The sequence below is a fragment of the Anas platyrhynchos genome, chromosome 4, assembly GCF_047663525.1.
Source record: "Anas platyrhynchos isolate ZD024472 breed Pekin duck chromosome 4, IASCAAS_PekinDuck_T2T, whole genome shotgun sequence".
NCBI lineage: Eukaryota > Metazoa > Chordata > Aves > Anseriformes > Anatidae > Anas > Anas platyrhynchos.
The window spans coordinates 29,580,611-29,600,484 of record NC_092590.1 but is presented as its reverse complement, the minus strand read 5'-3'; the positions used below and the strand labels follow the sequence as shown (position 1 = coordinate 29,600,484).

Here is a 19,874-nt window from a genome sequence, read left to right as displayed (position 1 = left end):
AGGAGCATTATAAAGGAGCAGTGAATAGAAAGGTCACAATGTCATTCAAACTAATGTTTTGTGGATGGAAAGGCAGTGCATGCTCTCGTTTGCTTCATTGCTGAACATAATGCCTTTTTTGTCTTAATTAACAATTTTGGATGCTTCTGTGTGTTTTTGTTTGTTTGTTTGTTTGTTTGTTTTTAATTCTTTATTGTTCTGCTAGAGAATGTCTGCATTTTTAAAGGAAAGTCTCATTTCCATTTGAGCTGATAGTATTGCAATTAGGAAATCCTTAGGGCTGTAGTCAGTACCTATTAAGATACACCTCAGAACCTACAATTAAGAACAAAACCTGAAAAAAAAAAAAAAAGAAGTAAAAAAGTGGGGCTAGATACGTATGGAAACTCAGTTCACCATCTCCTTAGGTTATATTTTTTTCCTGGAAGTGTTCTTTGCCCATCTACAGGTACATGGATGATTGTAACAAAGAAGTTAGTTCATTTTCTCCAAGTAGCTCATTAAAAGTGTGGCAGTAATTAGGCTTGTCTGATCTGCACAAGTAGGCTACAGCGAAAATCAAAGCTGAAGCTGTCACTGGGTAAATATGTGAGGCGTATTATGGGAACTTGGCCATCGAATGAAATAGGCAAGAAATGAAATGAAACTTCTAAGATCATCAACATTACTTACATTAACTGGATCGCTCTTTTAAAATATGCTAAATGTTTTCAAATTGTCTTATAGTGTACCATTTTTAAGCAGTGAAAGTTTTGTTGACTTCTGTTTTACACACACTTCCCCCTTTTTGAACAGAAAAAAAAGGACTTCTGTAACAGTGTTTTAGCTCTGAAAAAGTAGGGGTATTCAAGATATGCAAATGCTTTGAACTTTCCCTGGCTTCTGACTCTTCTAGACCACAGCTGAGTGGAATTTTTACCTCCTTGCAGCCAGCACTGCATGTCTGATCATCTTTTTGTCTATTTTTCCTTCCTACAGGGATCCTATAAAAATACAGCAGCTGCAGAACCAAATTCGTCTGGAGCAAGAAAGTGGCCAGTGGTATCGTCACCAGCAGCAACCTGAGCACCATCAGCACCCTCCTTCATCTCCTTCCTTTCCTCCTCCCCCCTCCTTCCAGGAGCTTGAGTCCAGCCAGTCTGTTGTCTCTCCTGTGCCAATGAGTATTCTCAACTCTCATACTTCCCCAACCATGCAGTCTTCCAGCTCCTTCAACTACGCTCGACCTAAGCAGTTTATTGCTGCTCAGAACATCAGCCCTGCTTCAGGTTACGTGACTCCTTCTTCAGGATCATCTACATCCAGCCTGCCTTCTCCTATGTCTCCAACTGCTTCCCAGAAACAGTTTGGGAGAGTGCCTGTTCCGCCTTTCTCTCAGCAGTTTGCTCCAGAAGGGGAGTACGGATGGTCTCCTTCTTCTCCATCCCCTCCTCCCCCGCCTCCGCCTGTCTTTAGTCCAAGCGCAACATATCCGGCGTGTGATTCCTTTCCACTTCCACCTCCTCCACCTCCTCCTCTTCCTTCACTTTCTTCACCTTCCCACAGCCTGTCTCCAACTCCCAGATTTCCTAATTCCGGCCAGTCTCCAGCAGCTTTTCTCAGCTCCATGCTGCCATCCCAGCCACCACCCATTTCTGTCAACGCATTAGGCCTCCCGAAAGGAGTGACACCTCCGTAAGTATTAGCTAATGAGCTCCTTAAGTTTGACTGTACTGAAGATTGTACTGAAGATTATTGCACTTGCTTCATTTTATACTTTTCTAGGGCCCCTTGCTGTTACCTGCCAGCTGAGAGAGAGATGTTAATTGTTTGCAAATGGCTCTGTGCTGGAGATTAGGTACGGTTTTCTAACTATCACAGAAAAGAGATTCTGAAGGAGTATTACAGTAGGAGTAACAGAGGAAAATCTAAGGTTTTACACTGGAGTTGATGAATTTATGAAAGCAGCAGCAAAAGGTTCTGCATGCCCAGAAAAGCGGAAGGAGATCCGAGAAAACCCTTCCCATGACCCAGCTCTCTTAAAGTCACGTATTCAGTGATATTCGTGATCTATGTTCCCATTGCATCAGTGCATAGAGAAAGTAAAGGGAGCATTTTTCAAAAGTCCCTATAGCTTTGCAATACTTGAAGTATAAGGTATTAAAGTATGCATCTGACAACAAAGTGGTCATAATGATGTATTGACTCTTGCCTAGGGTTTTTGTTTTGTTGTTTGTTTTGTTTTTTTTTCCTTCTTTCCCCTAAGGAAGTTTGGAAAAGGGTTTAGGAGGGGATTTTGAAAAGAAGTGCATAAAAGCAAACATAACCCCTCCTCCTAACAACTCCACATACTTGTTTTTCCCTTTTGTCTTCCCTAAAGGCCAAAATAGTATTTTGGAGCATGTCAGCTCCCGTCATAGATCAGTTTGTCTTTCCACTGGCACTAGATTCTCATTCCATCCTTAGAGAACAAAGAGACATGCTGAAGAACAAAAATGAGAATAGCTGTATCCAAGGCTTATTTATAACTTTGTCTAGAAGTTTGTCTAAACATATCTACAGTATCTAGGTGACTTGCTCAGCTACATACCGTTGTGGTGGGAACTTCTGTTATTTCAGTCCAAGATATGCAAAGGAAGAGAAGGAGGAAGGTGGACAGATATCAGAGTAATAAATCATATCTATGCTTTAATAAGCATTTCTTTATCTTGATTTCTGTCATATGGCTCATTATGGAATCTGGCCATAAAACAGAATTGGGAGAAAAATGAATAAATAGTACAGTTTGCTCTTGCACTCGTAATAGTTATGATCTTCTGTCTTACTGTGTCCTTTGCACTGGCTGAGTTTCTGTGCTGAAAGTTGCATGATTGATTTACTGACAGCTTGGCAGGTAAGCACAGCCCAAGAAAGCCCAAAATTGCCTCTGATTTGACACATAGCTGCATAGCTCTGTGGGCACGTGCTGTTGTGCTGCTTAGGGCAATCCACTGTAGGCAACCATGAGGACTGGGTTCTTTTTTGATTTCCTTTCTGTGTGCTGTGGTGGTGACAGCAACAGCTCAGTCCTCCACTGTGTTCCATTAATGTGGAGAGCAGCTTCTCTATGCTTCTCTTCTGTCCTTCTCTATAGGAAGGACATCAAGGTGCTGGAGTTTGCCCAAAGAAGGGCAATGAAGCTGATGAAGGGACTAGCGAACAAGTCTTATGTGGAGCAGCTGAGGGAACTGGGGTTGTTTAGCCTAGAGAAAAGGAGGCTCAGGGGAGACCTTGTCATGCTGTACAAGTACCTTAAAGGAGTCTATAACGAGATGGGGATTGGGCTCTTCTCCAAGCACCAAGTGATAAGACAATGAGAAGTGGTCTCAGGTTGCTCCAGGGAAGGTTTTGGTTGGGTAATAGGAGAAATTTCTTCACTGAAAGGGTTGTACAACATTGGAACAGGCTGCTCAGGGAAGTGGTGGAGTCACCATCCCTGGAGGTCTTCAAGAAACATGTAGATGTAGAATTTATTACCATGGTTTAGTGGTGGACTTGGCAGTGCTAGGTTAAAGGTTGGACTAACTGATATTAGAGGTCACTTCCAACCTGAAACGATTCTACGATTCTTTCCCTATTATGCTACATTCAGGCATATGTTTTTACTTGAGGTATTCAGCTGTGCACCTCATTTCCTTTTATCTTTGGACACAGAGGCTGCACTCTGCAAGGATGCTTCCCCAAAACTAGCAGCCACCAGCCTGGGTGTGCGTGTGACAGGGTGTGCATGTGTCTCTCCCCCCAGGACAAGACAGCAGCCTCGGGTTCAGAGCTGGGCCCGATAAGGTGGTTGAGGCTGTTTGGCCTGCCATTCCCTCAGGAAATGTAATCCAGATGGGAGCTGGGTCATGTTAACCGTGCTGAGTGTTTGTGTGTATGATTTATACATCTGTATATATATTTACAATGAGCATTTGTCATCTTAATTATAACATTAAAACATGGTAAAGGGTGTACTTCTTGATGCAGAAAAAAATTCTGTTGTTATATATCTTTGCCTGTTTTTCTCTGGCTTCACCCCTTTCATTTTACATTCACTAGAGGCTACTAATGCCTATGTCTTTAGACTTGCTAGGTAAATAAGCAAGTCATTTGGTCTCCTCTGCTTTGTGCTTCAATTTCAGTTCTTCTGTATTTGTTGTTTTCACACCTTCCCTTTTGCTTCATCTTTCCCCTTGACTTTTTCTCTACCCTCACAAATCCTCGTTCCTTGAACATATGTGTCTTTCCGAGATGCTCTCATTTTTGAGCACTCACAGTGTTCTATATCCTATACCTATATTCTTACCATGTACTCCATACATCTCAGATCCACTGATTGCAAAGGATGATACTGTTACCTGGCAGCGTGCTGTAACAGACAAGGTGCACGGAATTAATTAAGGTATTCGGGTTTGCTTCAGTACAGCATCTAAAAAGCTAGTCAAGCCATTTAGCTTTGTCTCTACTTTCAAATCTGTCATGTAGTGGTGATATTGAGAGTATGATTGCGTTGTTGAAAGTGAACCAGCTACTGCTTGAAATACCCTTCATGGAAAGGAGATGCATGTTTGACTAGAGACTCCAATTACAGTGTTTGAAGTGGTAGGATTTCTTCTTTAGAAGATAACTTTATTATTTGTTATATTTTAACTTCAGTGGAAGTAGACTTGGATCTGTCATTGCATTTAGATACTTACACAATTTTGTACCAAGTGCCTCTAAGAGAAAAATGCTCTTAACGCAGTTTTCCTGTCTGCCTTCAGTATTTTCATAGCTCCTTTCTCTTGTCATTTTTCCTGTGTCTGTATATTTCAGGGTTGGTAATTCACTCCTAGTATTTTGATTATATGGTCTTTTTACCATTGTTTATTTTTGTTTGGTTGGTTTGTTTTGTCGTTTTTTTTTCTCACTCGGGCGTGAGTACCTTGACAATCATAATCAAATGTCTGAAAGAAAACAATAATTATTTAGCCTTGTCAGTCTCCTGTAATTACAAAAAAAAAACCATTATTTGTCAGAATAAGAAATCCTGTAGACTACTTTTATGTGTCTTGATATACTGTAGAATTTATTGAATAATTATTTTTCATACATTTCAGTGTTTTTTCATGACTAAATCTTTTTTAAAAAAATCAGTAGTAAGTATGCAACATTCTTACTTTCTTCTGATTGTTTTTGTAGTTGGAGCAGAATATAGGTAAATAATAACCATTGCAGTGCTAACATTTTAGCTAAGAGTTGAATTTTTCCTTGGTTTTGCCCCTTAGACTCTGTAGATCATGTGCCATTATTGAAACCAGTTTGATACAATGCGTATTCTTCCCAGTTGATAGATAGACGTTGTGCATGTTGTTGGGTTGTTGTTTTTGGTTTTTTTTTTGCTTGCTTTTTTTCCTCTCAGCATGTAGACTTACAGCCTTGTCTGAATCATGGGAACGGCTACTTACGAATTTTCTAAATTTCATTTGGACATCTGAAACATGGACAGCAGCTTTGTGTAGTTAGTACCTACTGATTCACCTCTAAATAGTCTAAACATTTATTAACAGTTTTATGGTAAATGTTTCAGTTGAATAAAATATATCTCATTTTTTTTCAGTAAGCTCTAGCCACTTTGTTGTTAGCCACAGCTTGAAAACGAGGGTGTGTTGTAGCGATGTATTAGCTGAACAAGCTTTAGGAACCACCACTTTTTGTGATGGGGCCGATTTGATAAACTTGTATCTTGCCAGAGCGTTGTGTTATTAAGCAAGACAAGAAGTGCTGGTGGAGCTCCATAGCTAATTAAATACTTAAGGGAATTATGAACACTCATCAGTTGTTTCTGAGGTAAAACTTGGCTGCAGTGATGTTGTTGGATACTGTTGGTAAAAATCTTGGCTCTTTGTTCCTTTACCTAAAGAAAGAAACCTTGGTTGGGTAAATGTATTGGACTCAGGTTAGCTTTCGGTTACAAAAAGCGTGCAGGAAACAGACTTGGTGTGACAGAAACATAGAGTTGAAGTGTTTTGTCCACATTTAAATCATAGACTCGCAGAATTTCTAGGTTGGAAGAGACCTCAAGATCATCGAGTCCAACCTCTGACCTAATGCTAACAGTCCCCACTAAACCATATCCCTAAGCTCTACATCTAAACATCTTTTAAAGACTTCCAGGGATGGTGACTCCACCACTTCCCTGGGCAGCCTGTTCCAGTGCCTAACAACCCTTTCGGTAAAGAAGTTCTTCCTAACATCTAACCTAAAACTCCCCTGGCGCAACTTAAGCCTATTCCCCCTCGTCCTGTCACCAGGCATGTGGGAGAATAGACCAACCCCCACCTCGCTACAGCCTCCTTTAAGGTACCTGTAGAGAGCGATAAGGTCTCCCCTGAGCCTCCTCTTCTCCAGGCTGAACAAGCCCAGCTCCCTCAGCCGCTCCTCGTAGGACTTGTTCTCCAGGCCCCTCACCAGCTTCGTCGCCCTTCTCTGGACCTGCTCAAGCACCTCGATGTCCTTCTTGTAGCGAGGGGCCCAGAACTGAACACAGTACTCGAGGTGCGGCCTCACCAGAGCTGAGTACAGGGGGACGATCCTGGTCTTTACTGTTCATAGCAAAAATGAATGATATCTATATCAAAATAGGTATACATTTTTTAATGATCAGAAAAGACAAATTCTGTGTAAGAGCATAAAATAAAATAATGAAATAAAATAATGAAATAAAAAGAATATAAATCCTGCTATACAGAAAGGTGTGGAGCCATCCAACCTGGGTCCCTTTATACTTTCTAAGTATAAAAACATGTATTGTCAGCTATACATACATCCTTTTGAAAAGAACTTCAACATTTGTATTTTTTTTCTTAAGGTAGATGCTCTTTCTTCAAGTAGATATCTTCAAAAACATCACCATAGGCACAAACAGGAAACAAAATCTGACTATAAAGAATTGTTGAATGTAAATCTAGTACTCTAGATTCTCTTCTGGAGAAGATTTACTCTAATCCTCATCTCTGGAGGAGATCCTTAATACTCCTCTTCCAGAGGAGAGATGGAAAAGAAAACATGGCTTTGAAGACAAGATCGTCTACAGCCTCTTTTAAAATTTAATTAAATAAGCTGCTTTTATCACTGCACATGATTTTTAAATCAATTGCCGCTTCGGTGATCTCCAGAATCTTAAATCTAAATCATGTGGTTTGTTGAGCCCAGAGCAGAGCAGGCCGAGGGGAGGCCTCATGGCGGCCTGCAGCTCCCTCACGAGGGGAGTGGAGGGGCAGGCGCTGAGCTCTGCTCTCTGGGGACAGCGACAGGACCCGAGGGAACGGCATGGAGCTGGGACAGGGGAGGGTCAGGCTGGGGGTTAGGGGAAGGTTCTGCACCCAGAAGTGGGTCAGCACTGGGACAGGCTCTCCAGGGACGTGGTCAGGGCCCCAAGCCTGACAGAGTTCAAGAAGCATTTACAGTGCTCTCAGACACAGGGTCTGATTTTTGGGTGGTCCTGTGTGGAGCCAGGAGCTGGATTCAACGATCCTGTGGGTCCTTTCCAATTCAGGATATTCTGTGATTCTCTGATTCAAAATCATAATAGGGATTCTGTGGGAATCATGAGAATAGCAACATCAGAGAGATCTGCACATTTTTTCCCCTTTGAATCAGAGCTGATGGTCTGTTCTTGCAGCTATGTACAGTGACTTGTGCATTGAATTCTGTCTCAAATAGCACCAAGAGACAAATATTTTAGTAACCCTTTTGTTCCTTGAGTCAGTGGTGATGGTGACCACTGTGAGGAAAAGCTACATTTCTCCATGTTCATATCTAACAGCTTTCAACAGTCTGTCAGTACAAACGTCAGCTTTCATTTTAGAGTAAAATATATTGCTTTCCTATGTAGACCAGACATTTACTTTTCCCATTTCTGTAAGTTGTGTTTCTCACAACTGTAAAACAATTGAGGTTACCTGCAATATAGCTGATGAGAAATTAGTGATATGTAGGAAGGGATTAATTTATTCCTGATGAAGAATTCCACCACAAGACAGAGAACAGTCAGGGTGTCTTCCTGCTTCTGAGGGAGCTCACCTCATTTCTCTCTGCTGCTCATTCCTAGAGTTATTCCTGGGGCTCAGGAAACTGTATCTGAAAACAAGTGTTTCTGTCATTGAAAAAATTCCAGCAAATGTTAGGATTTACTTTCATTCCCAACCTCCAATTTTCTGAAGCTGTTTTTCCTGTCCATTAGAACGCTTTTATTTAAAGCTTCATCATTTATTGTGTTGTACCTCCTTTCCCCATGGCTTGGATCTTACTTGTGGCTATTAGACCAGCACCTGTGTGGTTTATCTGTGGTACCATATCAGTTCTTGTTGGTTGTGCTAAGGAACAACTCATATTGGGGTTTTTGTTTTGGCAGTGTAACACCTTTTTATTATGTACATGCAAGTGATTATTGTAAAATGAATATCCGTGTCAGCTCTTTTGAAATATGATGAATGCATATTTGTTCCATTTGAACTTTGAAAGCCTGGTGGTGCCCCAGATCTAATCTATTCAAGTTGCTTAAAAGTAGAGATAAAGAGTTTAATGCGGAGACTCACAGACAGTATCCAAAATAACTGACCTCCTGACAATCATTAGATCTGGAAGACTTAATTTTCCAGACAGTTTTTATCTAGTTCTTTTTCTACATGATAGTTATAGATGCTTAAGAATGTGGCAAGATGGCAAGTGAACTTAACTAAGGGAACTAGTACATATACCTTTCTGCTGAAAAGATACGGAGGCTATTTGTACCCATTCATTTATTTCAATGCAAATTGCACTGTTGCTTTATAGCTTGTTTTGATCTGCAGATTTTTCCTTCTGAGGATTTAATTTTATAACTTCCTTATTTCACATAGATATGGATGCTACAGAAATGTCTGTGAATCTAAAAACCAGGTACAGTGCTTGACACTAGTGGAGATCTTAACCAGTAGCATTTCATCATGTGCCATTAAAGTTAATATTTTTGATATATTACCTTTTCTCAGACCAGTGTAGGTTTTACTTCTCATTCTTCTGGCAGTTACCTTTCTCTTCTCAAGAGTTCAGGACTATAAGAACTGTGCCAGCCTTTCTACATTCAAGAGCAGTCAGTGCTTCTGTGATTTCTCCTTGACCCTTGGTGCTATAGCTATAGCTAGAACCAAGGGTGCTATAGCTAGAACCAAGGGTGCTATAGCTATAGCTAGAACCAAGGGTCAAGGAGAAATCACAGAAGCACGCTGCTAGCAATACAAAAGGCAGAGGAGATCACCAGTCACAAAATAGGTAGTATTTTTTCAATTGATATAAAATACGTGGACATCTTTTGAAAAGCAAACAGCACTTGTGTATCTGTGGTAATCAGTGCAGTATGAAGCAGAGTAATTTGCTCAGGTAGAGAAGGAACTGAATAGGAGAATGAAAAAAAAAATGTAATTCTTTGAATGAGCAAAGGTGCATTTTTAAAGATAAGACCTAAAAAAATAAATTTTGGGTGGTAGACATGCACTTTGTAGGTGATTTGTTCTGTGTGTTGTCTAATCAAGCCCTAAAGAGGGATCAGACTTGCTCAGGATTATATATTATTCACGTCAGTCTTGATCCTATCCAGTGCTGAAGTATGATTTTTTTATTTTATTTTTTTTGGTAGTTTCATAACTTGTTCTTGGGTGGTAGAAATAATTGAACTTTGTTACCTTTGTTTCATTTTGTACAAATCATCCTTAGTCAGGACTCTGCCTCAGGCATTCCCTTGATTTGGGTGCATTTAATGTCACATTACTAAACAGAGCTGTATATATGACAAGATCAGACTAAAACAATTTTAATATGCAGCTGCTACTTCAAAGTTCGTGGCCTGTTACAATGCTTATAGTAACTTTGTTCTTACAGTAAGTGAAAAAATGTGTTAAATGGTTACAGGAATTAGCTGTATTTTTGGAAGACTTTAGTTTTAAAGGAGAAGTCAAGTTACTGTTCATTACCCCAGTACCAGAGAATTGATTTAGGTTTCTGTGAAACTGAGCCATATTGGCTGCAAACAGGAATTTGTTCTTGGAAGGATAACAACAGCCAGCCTGTTGCCCTTGTTTACATTTAAAAGGTACATAGGAAAAGAGAGGGAATCGCGTCCAGTATGCACTCTGTGTAATTAAAACATGAAAAGTACTGCTGGTTTGGCCTTCTTTCTAAACAAATGTTAGGGCAAACACTCAAAACGAAGAAGTGCCAAGCCAAGGTTGCAAAAGTATTTGCTGTCAAAAATCTCTGTGTGTGAGTTAAGTTTGCCTGAGTTTTAGCAACTTCCTTGCTCCCTTTCTGACCAAAAGAATTCAGACTTGCATGCTTTTATCTATGCCTCTATTCAGGCACTCAGCGACTTCAGTGATGCCCATTTTAGAGGTGCTTAAAATCGACATGAATTTCAGCCCAGTACTCAAAAGCTGATCATTTCTTTGCACATTTGTGGTTGCTGTTGTGTCAATGTCTTTAAATATGCCTTTTCCAACTATATTAATGCTCCCGATAGGCTCTGAAAATTGCATCAGGCAAAAAACGAACATACAAATACACAAATGCATTGACAGAACTTTGTTTGATATCCTTGCCAAGAAGAGATGAGAAGAAAGCATGAGGGTAACCAAGGAAGGCATGCTTCTGAAGGCATTTGAAGGCATTTTGGCTGATATTCATTTTTATAGTTACATTTTTAAACTGACTGCTTCATGCTTAAATACTTAATACTTGGTTCTTAATGTAAGTAAAGAGATAAGAATCTATTTTTCAGACAAGTTGCTTTGACCAGGCCTTGGATAGCGCTTCCAGCCCCGCTGTGCGAAGCTTGGGATGTTCTGGCACATCCACAGAGATCTGGGAGGTTGTTAGGGAGTCTGCCTCTCATGTTAAATGCTACCAGGGATCCCCAGGCCATCACTGAAATATTTGCTTACCTTGTTCTTCAGAAAAAATTCCTTAGGTTCCCTACATAACTTATTCCAGTGTTTTACTACCATTGTTGGAGGGTGAAGGAAAGGAGAGAGGAGAATTGTGCATTGCTTTTGTCAAAGCGAGCTCTGTCTGTCTTCAAATAAAGTTCTCTACTTGTCCTCAGCGGCCGTGGAGAATCATTGAATGCCAGCAATTTTCTGATGTTTTATGTTTGATTCACCTCTCTCATCTTAATTCTCCTCATTTCCTGACTAAATAAGCAGGATTTTCCCAACATTTTTATAGGGACTTTGTTACAGATGGTTTTAAAACCATCTTACGGTTTTCTTGTTTTTCAGGTTCTTCAATTTGTTTTTATTTTTCTTGAAGTGCTGTGGTAAAACTGGACTCCTTGTCCAACAAGAAGGATAAAAGGAAACAATGAACTTTATTGTCTTATGCCATTGTGTCCCAGAATTGTACTCATCTTCCTTTGGAAATAATTGCCTTGGTGTCCAGGTTTTAAGCTCAGATTCTTCTGTGAGATGATTAATGCGCTAGTGTTAATTTTACATTTGTATTGCTGTCAGGCTTTGAACATTTTTCCAGAGTTTCATCATCATTAGATCACCTCCAGTCTAATTATGAGGATTATTGTAAATGACAGTTGTGTTACCTGCAAGTGAGTTGCAGTTCAAGTTGAATGTCATCAGCCAAGTTGAGAAATGTGCTTTTTTCCACTATTCTGATAGTGAAGGTTGAAATACTAAGTATGGAACTAAGTATAGCCCTTTGACAGACCTCTCTGATCTCTGTTCTTCTGGTTTGGTTTTAAAAAAAAAAAAAAAAAAAAAGGATATTCTCTGAATAGTATTTTTAGACAGTTCTGCAGCCATATGATAGAAATTTCAGCCAGGCTGTTTTCCCTGATTCGCTAGGGAACTCCTGGCTCTCCTGAAGGCTTACTCAGAAAACAAACTGAAGTGTATCAAAGCTATTTCTTCTTGCTTGTCTCTATGCCTGCCAGCCCCACAGAGAGAGAAATTAATGAGGTTTGATAAACGCAATTTGCATTGCCTTATTATCCTGCTTTGTTTTGAAACTGACTGTAGTATTGTTTTCTTGTGCTTGGTACAGGCATTGAACCTACTGACCTGTGATCTCCTGGTATGCCTTCCCCTTTTAGAAGTAGGTGTGCTTGCTTAGGGACTTTTTGTTTTCTGAGATAACGCCACAGAATGCTTTCACTTGTGACTTGAAATCCACTCCAGTGCACCTAGCCCAGCCCCTTCTTTTACTGCAGTGGTGTGACTTTCTTGAGTAAATTTTACCTTTCCAGCCTACTGACTGCCAAGCAGGTGTTTGTTTGTTTATTTGTTTTCCTGCTAAGTCTCCTACTGCTTTTATCACCAGAGTATGAAATGTATAAGAATGTGAAATGAAAACTGTATTTGTTAACGTATTTTTTTGTTGTTTTTTTTGGGCCTTATCCAAGGAATGGCAAAATTCAGTTCTGTGGCAGTGTTGCTCTGGGTGGCTTAAGATGCTGGACAGTGAAAGGAAAGACCATGAGGGGGGAAACAGGAGGCTCTACAGGTGCCACCTTTCCCCTAGCCTTCCTGCAGTTGTCCAGGCTTCCTGAGGGACGTTAGCTTCAGATCCCCGCATCCCACCTTCTCCAGTCCATTTTCCTTTGGTATCTTCCTTTGTTTACTGTCCCCCAATTTCTTGAGTTACTGAGGCATCCTTGGAGACCTTGCCCCCTCCTCTTAGCATCCTCCTGCCTCCCTGTAGATGGGATACTTTTCCTGACTTTTTCCCCAAAGCAGAGTGAGGGAGAGTTTGTTACTTGTGACTGAGAACATCCCCAGACAAATGCCAAAGGAAATTCTGCTTGGGGGCTGAAAAGATCTCCAGCTAATGGCTGAATATTTCTAGGGTGAGGGATGTTGTTCTCTGGCATTCTGAAACATAAGGCGCATGTCTGCTCTTCTCCTGTGATTTGATAAGAAAATGAAACTCTTTTCACAAGAACTTCACCGTTTTCCAGTAATTTTAAATTTCCTTTCAGTAACAGAGTATGAAATGTTTTAGGAATTCATGCAGAAATGTTTCCAATTATTGTCTTCTTCATCTAGTCACTTGATTCCTTTGTGGCTTTTGATAGCTTTTGATGTATTGCTTCATTTTAAGTAATGGTAAAGATGACCATTGAAAGAATAAGTTTTATCTGACCATGAACCATGTTACAGAAACATGATACCAAGCAATATGCAAGGAAATTTGTTATCTCCATATGATTGTAGTTTAACATTTTGGTGCTGGTAATCATATTATCAGATTGCATGTTGGAAAGAAGTTTACCCCTAGCATGCTGGTTTATTTTTTTCCATCTCTACCACCCTGCAAGTTTGGCAGTTTAGCTGATTGGATTCTGTGTTTTGCATAAGTCATTCCCTTGTAATGGGCTGAGCCCCATTTAACCACTGAAGTTTAAACAAAAACTAACAGTGAGTAAGTATTGGTGTTTTAAATGATGTTGTGCAGCTTAACCAGAGAAATCTGGGGTGCTACAAGCTTAAAAAACTGATAGCCATGATTTATTTCTTCACAATGTGAACTGGTGTACTAAGAGCTCATCTCCAGTAGAAGAAACTTCTGGGTGTTTGCAGCAATACCCAACATCACCACAGCATTTCTGAGAAGTGTTTAGTGCTAGCACAGACTGGAAACAAATATTTCCTGTGCCATTCCAGAAATTGGTAGTGAGACATCCTGAACGTATAATCGTGACTTGTAGACAGGTTATGAGGAAGGGCTTTGCCCTGGGAATGCAAACTGCTACGTGGTCACCATCCGGCAGCCAACTCTGAAAAGTGCTTTACAGGCCTGATTTTAATTTTTGCCAGTGTAACCTGGACCCTGTGAATGGCCATTCTTTCAGAAATAACATGTTGCCTTCCGGGTGTGTGTTCACAGAGATACGAAGAATAAACATCAAGTTATGCATTGTGTATAGAAAAGCTGAACCAAGGAATTAGTTAATAAATAATATAGGAAATTAATAATTAACTGCCTTGTTGTACTTCGTTATGATCTTCACCCATCTGGTACTTAATAGGACCCTAGTTTATCTTCTGTCCCCACTTATCTAGTCACGCTTTCTCTTTCATGTTTCCTCTCATGTTGCTTTATTGCCATCACTCGTCAGTTTGCTCTTTGAGCAGATGATGTTTACAGCCACAGCTATGCTACCCTGAGCCCTATTTTAACTAATGCTTAAAGCATAATTTCAACCTTGTCCTTAAACTAACCATTAAATCACTGATGTGAGTTAGAAGGAACAGCATAGTAAGCAAGATGCCAGACATCTAATCTCAAAGAAACAATATCATTTTCTTCACTAATGGCAGGATTTCATCCAGTAATTCCTAAATACCAATGATTTCAGGAAAGCTCATGAATTTTCCTATACTGTTTTGCAGGGGATTTCCCAAGAAAACAGGCAGAACTGCTAGAATAGCTTCAGATGAAGAGATTCAAGGGTCAAAAGATGCTGTAATTCAGGATCTGGAAAGAAAACTTCGCTTCAAGGAAGACCTTTTGAACAACGGGCAACCGGTATAAAAACATAAAATACCATGGGGGAAGGGCGTGGGCATCAAGGGTAGTTTCTCAGATAAGCTGCATATGAAATAATTCTGTGTAAAGTATTTTTATATTTTATGTATTCATTCTTTTAATTGCATTTCCAAAGCTGCATTTCTGTAAGGAATGATACTGTACGTTTTGGCCTGTAGTTCCCTCTCCTGCTGGGCAACTTTACTTGGACTTAACAAAGCAATAGAGGCTCAAAGATTATGAATTCCCATAAGAATCCATCACAGTCTGTTCCTCAAGGGCATTTTCAGTCTCCAAGACCATTTTCTTTAATTGTTCATTACTACTGAATGGCTGGACAGACAGTGTATGCATAGCATTTTATCACCCCAGGTCCACTCTACCTTTTGCCCAGTTGATGGACAACAGAGGGGGAATAATAGGTGATAGGTGGGCATCACAGGGGCACAAGGTAGTTCGTCATGAGTTAGAAGGAACTTTTAACTTTTAAGAGAAGGACTCTTTTTTTTTTTTTTTTTTTTTGATCAAAAGGGTATGAACTACCCTATAGTAATAATTTACAGGCTTTATCAAGCATTAACAATCTGGAGAGACAAGAAATGAGGTAAAATGGGCAAACATAACAAACAATTGAAATAAACAGCTGCAAAGTTCTCCTAGGAGTTGATTAAGGCATTGATTCAAGCATCTTTGAAACAGGGATTTCTTTTGAGAAGAAGGTAATATAAAAAATGTAGACTGTCATCCCTATTTTGTCAGTGAAATATTTTCAAAAGCATAGGAATGACTTGGGGATAGCTTTGTGTCACTGAAAGATAGTATGCTTTAGGTTTCTCAGGACCATACTCAGAAGTTGGCTACAGTGTCTGGGATATGGACAATGGTATTTAAGTTCCAGATACCCCATTGAGTCCAACTGACTGTTCCACAGCTGCCAGATGCCAAATCTCAATGAAGTTAATGGAGAGAAGTAGAGAAGGCGTTCAGTGAGTGACTAGTGCAGGTGTGCTTACTTTTCTCCATTGACTGCAGAGGGTTTGGTAGTTTCCTTAGTAGTTAGGCAGAATCATTCTCATAGTTTATAGGTTTATGTTTTTTCAAAGGAGGTGGGCTGACCGTGACTGTCAGGCCTATTTTGGAAAGTGAGAGAGATGTTGGGCCTGGACAAATGAATGGAATGTCCTGAAGAAGCCCACATGGCCCAAGGAAAAGAAAACAGAAATCTGTGATCAGATGATTTGGGAGCTTAAACCAATATACTCAGTTTTTGCACCTGCCTTGAGGCTTTTGCCTTGCAGATTCCTGTCTTGGGTGATTCTGTTTGTGTAATCATGGCTGTGGACACTTCGAGTGATCACAGAAGAAACTAAAGTAAAGAAAAGTTTGTGACTTGTTCAGATGCTTGTAATGTAGCCAAGATTAGTGCCTAATTTTCATGACCCTCAGCTTGCTGCTTTAGCAACAATGTCACATCTTTTAAAAATGAATTTAAATGAGCTTTTTAAAAATGAAAGCATTAAGGAGATGCAATGTTTTACAGTTTCCATTCTTCTTTCTTTCTTTCTTTTTTTTTTAATGAGACATTTAACAGTGTAGTTAGTTTGCCTTTCATTCACTGACACATTTTTGCAGTGCTGCTTTGTAAGCGTGTATCTTAAGTTCATGAAGTGTTCTGTTGAACGCAGAAGGAAAAATATTGGAAAACTTGAATTGTACACTTAGTTTTCTTTTAACTTGCGTTATCTTTTGAGTGTAGATTGCCACCGTCTTTTATAAGCTGTCTTATAAAAGCTGTCTGTAAGAAGAAATAAAAATTTTGAAGTATTTTTTCTATAAAACTATCATTTTATATTTGACAGAATAATGAAGTAGTAGAGCAGTATATCCTTGGCATTTTGGCAGAGTTTTCTATCGTGTGGTTCTAATGTAAAAGTCGAGCAGAACAGCTCGGAGTAAGATTTGGGATGATTTGACATGCACTTTTTTGATGGCCATGCTGATTTAAGCAGTTCCTATTGCTCATTCCTGCCCAAGTTCCTGGCAAGAGGATGGAAACAAATGGCACAGTCAGGGCAAGGGTTGCTTAAGCCAGAAGAGCCACTTGTAATGCAAAAAAAATGCATTACAAACTGTGGTAGAAAATTTCTGTTAAAAACATATTGCTGCTCTTTTTTATACTACGTAAAGCATGCTTACTGTCTCACTGCTTGTAGTTCATAATGAGTAACGAAAACCTTTCTCTGCTTTTCCCTCATTCTTACTCCCCTCCCTTTTTGTTTTGTTTTTGTTTTGTTTCTGTTCAGAGGTTAACATACGAGGAAAAAATGGCTCGTCGATTGCTGGGAGCAGACAGTGCTGCAACTGTCTTCAATATCCAGGAACCAGAAGAGGAGCCTACAATACAGGTGCTGCATAACTCTGCAAGTTCATAGGAAAAGAAAAAATTTCTTTCAAATTTCTTTTTAACGGGCTGATTCTTTTATTTTAAAAAAGACCTACATTAGACAAAAAATATACACGAGATAGGATGGTTTTGATTACAGAACTCATATGTTATATATCAGTGAAGTAAACTGGAGAACCACATGCCTATTGCTCAGTTTTTCCATACTGAATAAGGTTGTGAGAGTTCTCAAATGTCTTCTGTCTGCTTTAAACTCTTCCGTTTATCCTATGCTGTCCTGCCCTTTAAGTCTCTCAAGGCAAAAATACATCTACTATCTTGAAAGCATCTTGTCTTTATGTGTGTAATCTGCACTTTTTGGATGCAGACCAAAAACACAACAGAAAGTCTGCTTGGAAGACCAGGTACACATTCTCCATTGTTCAGATGCCAGAGTTGCTATTCGGAAATGTGTAGCATTCATTTGCTTATGTTACCACATAAAGTACCTTCTCCAGATAAACACTGAGAAACTGTCATGGATGCTTCTCTGTCTTCTTTCTGCCTCTTGATCTTTTTTTCTGTCCTTACAGGAAGCTCGCTCTGTTGATGCTTCTGTAGTGAGTCCTGTGGATGTTCAAAAGGTTAACATTTGCTCCGTTTTCTTTCTTGTTCTTTTTTCCCCCCCCCCGTATTTTACTTTTTTTTCCCTCCCCTGTCATCTTTGCCCTTTCCATTTTACTGTTCTTTTAGTTAATAACAAGAGGTCACCAACATTAATAACCGGGGAGACTGGCGATGCATTCCCTTCATAGTGTTAAAATTGGTCTATTACTCAGTTGGTCTGAAGATGGTCTGAGTGCGGGCAGCTTAGCTGCAGTAATGGTGTGCTCCAGTACCTTTCTGCTGTGATGCTAACCTATACTAATTGCCTTGCATCTAAATCAGCTGCTCTTTATGTATACCACATATACTTTTATGATATGATCTTATATGATCTACTTTTATGAGAAACTTTCAGGGAACAAATAAACAAACAAACGCGTCCACAGTTTACAAAGATTTCTCTCATCTTCCATTTACTGAGCATGATGGTTAGTTCTGTAACCAGCCAGCAGAAAGGCTACGTGTAATTTCCAGGCTGAAGTCAATGACAGAGGATGGGTATGTGAAAGGAGATTCCATATGAGATGTGTTTTCTACCTTAAAGTAAGGGCAGAGACAATAGTTAGAGGTCATCTGCAAGAGTGCCTAAATATCTGCAGACTGAGAAGGGCATTGCCTTGTAAAGATTTTCTCCTGCTTTTGAATTTCTTTGAATTCTGGCTTTATCTTGGCTATCAGTGAAATTCAAAGTAGGACTTCTGTACAGCAAAGTAGATAGAAGGAACAGTTCAAGAAGACAAGTTATTGTGTGTGTGTGTGTCACAGTAACATTTCCCAGTATCTGAATAGCAAATTTAAACAAGAAGCAGTATTTTACACCAGATGAAACTTTCCACTCTTCTTTCTAAGTCTTGAATACTCTCATAACAAATTTTCTTTCTAAGGAAGAAGTGATACTTTTGGCCAGACAAAGGGGACCATGGTAACAGGAGTGAAGGGAGGCAAATATCATGGACAGTGCTGCCATTTTCTCATTTTTACAGGCAACTGTAAACAAAATCATTTTAGCCTTCTGGTTCAGCCTCCGGTACAATTCTATGCAAATAGCAGATGTGAACCATATGGTCTTATGGCCATCTGGAAACAAAACCCACCCTAAGTCTGCCTGTACCCTGAAGGAAATATTAGAGTGTTTCTTTTGTCTTTATGAACTGCTTCAGAATACTTTTATAAGCTTTTTTAAAAAATGGAAAGAAAGCAACCAATGACTTTCCTTCCCCTTATAAATTAGACCTTAAGATAACATGAAATACAATTGTTGCCTCATACCAGATGTCTTGGTTGTTTCATAGGGAAGTTATTGGAGGCATGGATTATAGTGTTTTTCTTCAACAAGATACAGTTTCCTTTTATATGTAAAACCTTAATGGATTGTCAGAGATCAGTAGAATAACAACAACAAGAAAAAAGTAGAAAAATAACTTGCTAAGTAATGTGTTGCAGCTACACACTAATACATACCTTTCTTGTTTGACAGGAATATAAAGTCTCCAGCTTTGAGCAAAGATTGATCAGTGAAATTGAATACAGGCTGGAGAGATCTCCTGTGGAGGAATCAGATGATGAGGTGCAACATGGAGATGAACCTACTGATAACAATATGTCACCGTATTTTGAGATAAAGCTGAAGCATTACAAAATCTTTGAGGGAATGCCAGTCACATTTACATGCAAAGTGGCAGGAAATCCAAAGCCAAAGGTAAGAAAAGAGGGTGAACGGTTCTAGATACACTCTGAAGAGCTGTGTATTGGTACCTTACAGTGAGCCCCTAGACCCCATGGACTCTGTCTTACAGGAATAGCAGATATTCTCTCTTGACAAGAAAGATCCCTAGCTGGTATAAAATGACAAATCACTTTTGGTATCACTGGATGTATTTAAATTTATAGCATGCAAACTTCTACTATGAGACCTCAGTTCTTAATCTCTCCCTCCTGAGACTTCATCTCAATTATTTTAGCTAGAAGTAATACTTCTGTCATTTGAAGATACACCTTCAGGGTATATCTGCACCACAGAATGTAGTGCAATGCTAGAAATTCCCATGTGGGCTGGCACAGTGGTTCCAAAAGCAATCACACCAGGTTAACGTGGATAAATTATCTCAAGTACAGCAACATGCTAATGCAAAGATACATTGCTTTTGGTTCAGGAACCAGTGTGGTGCCTCGGCATTCTTCAGCACTGCAGAGTTTATATCTACACGCTCTAATAAGATTTAATTTTGTTGAAGGTTAGAGGAAGGCAGACTCAAATACCGTAAGCTCC

At 39.6% G+C, this 19,874-nt stretch overlaps 1 protein-coding gene across 27 annotated transcripts in view; it reads left to right on the top strand.

Moving 5' to 3' along the window:
• Window positions 1–19,874, top strand: part of PALLD (palladin, cytoskeletal associated protein) — a 192,978-nt gene that overhangs the window by 153,662 nt on the left and 19,442 nt on the right. For 12 of the 27 annotated variants that reach the window (XM_013098598.5, XM_021271778.4, XM_027456430.3 and 9 more), the window contains 5 exons: window positions 979–1,674; window positions 14,421–14,556; window positions 16,860–16,961; window positions 17,533–17,583; window positions 19,083–19,304. In XM_013098598.5, coding sequence (XP_012954052.4) covers window positions 979–1,674; window positions 14,421–14,556; window positions 16,860–16,961; window positions 17,533–17,583; window positions 19,083–19,304 — 1,207 coding nt within the window. The remainder of the gene's footprint in view (window positions 1–978; window positions 1,675–14,420; window positions 14,557–16,859; window positions 16,962–17,532; window positions 17,584–19,082; window positions 19,305–19,874) is intronic. The other 15 variants (XM_021271780.4, XM_072037295.1, XM_072037302.1 and 12 more) reach the window with 3 other exon arrangements.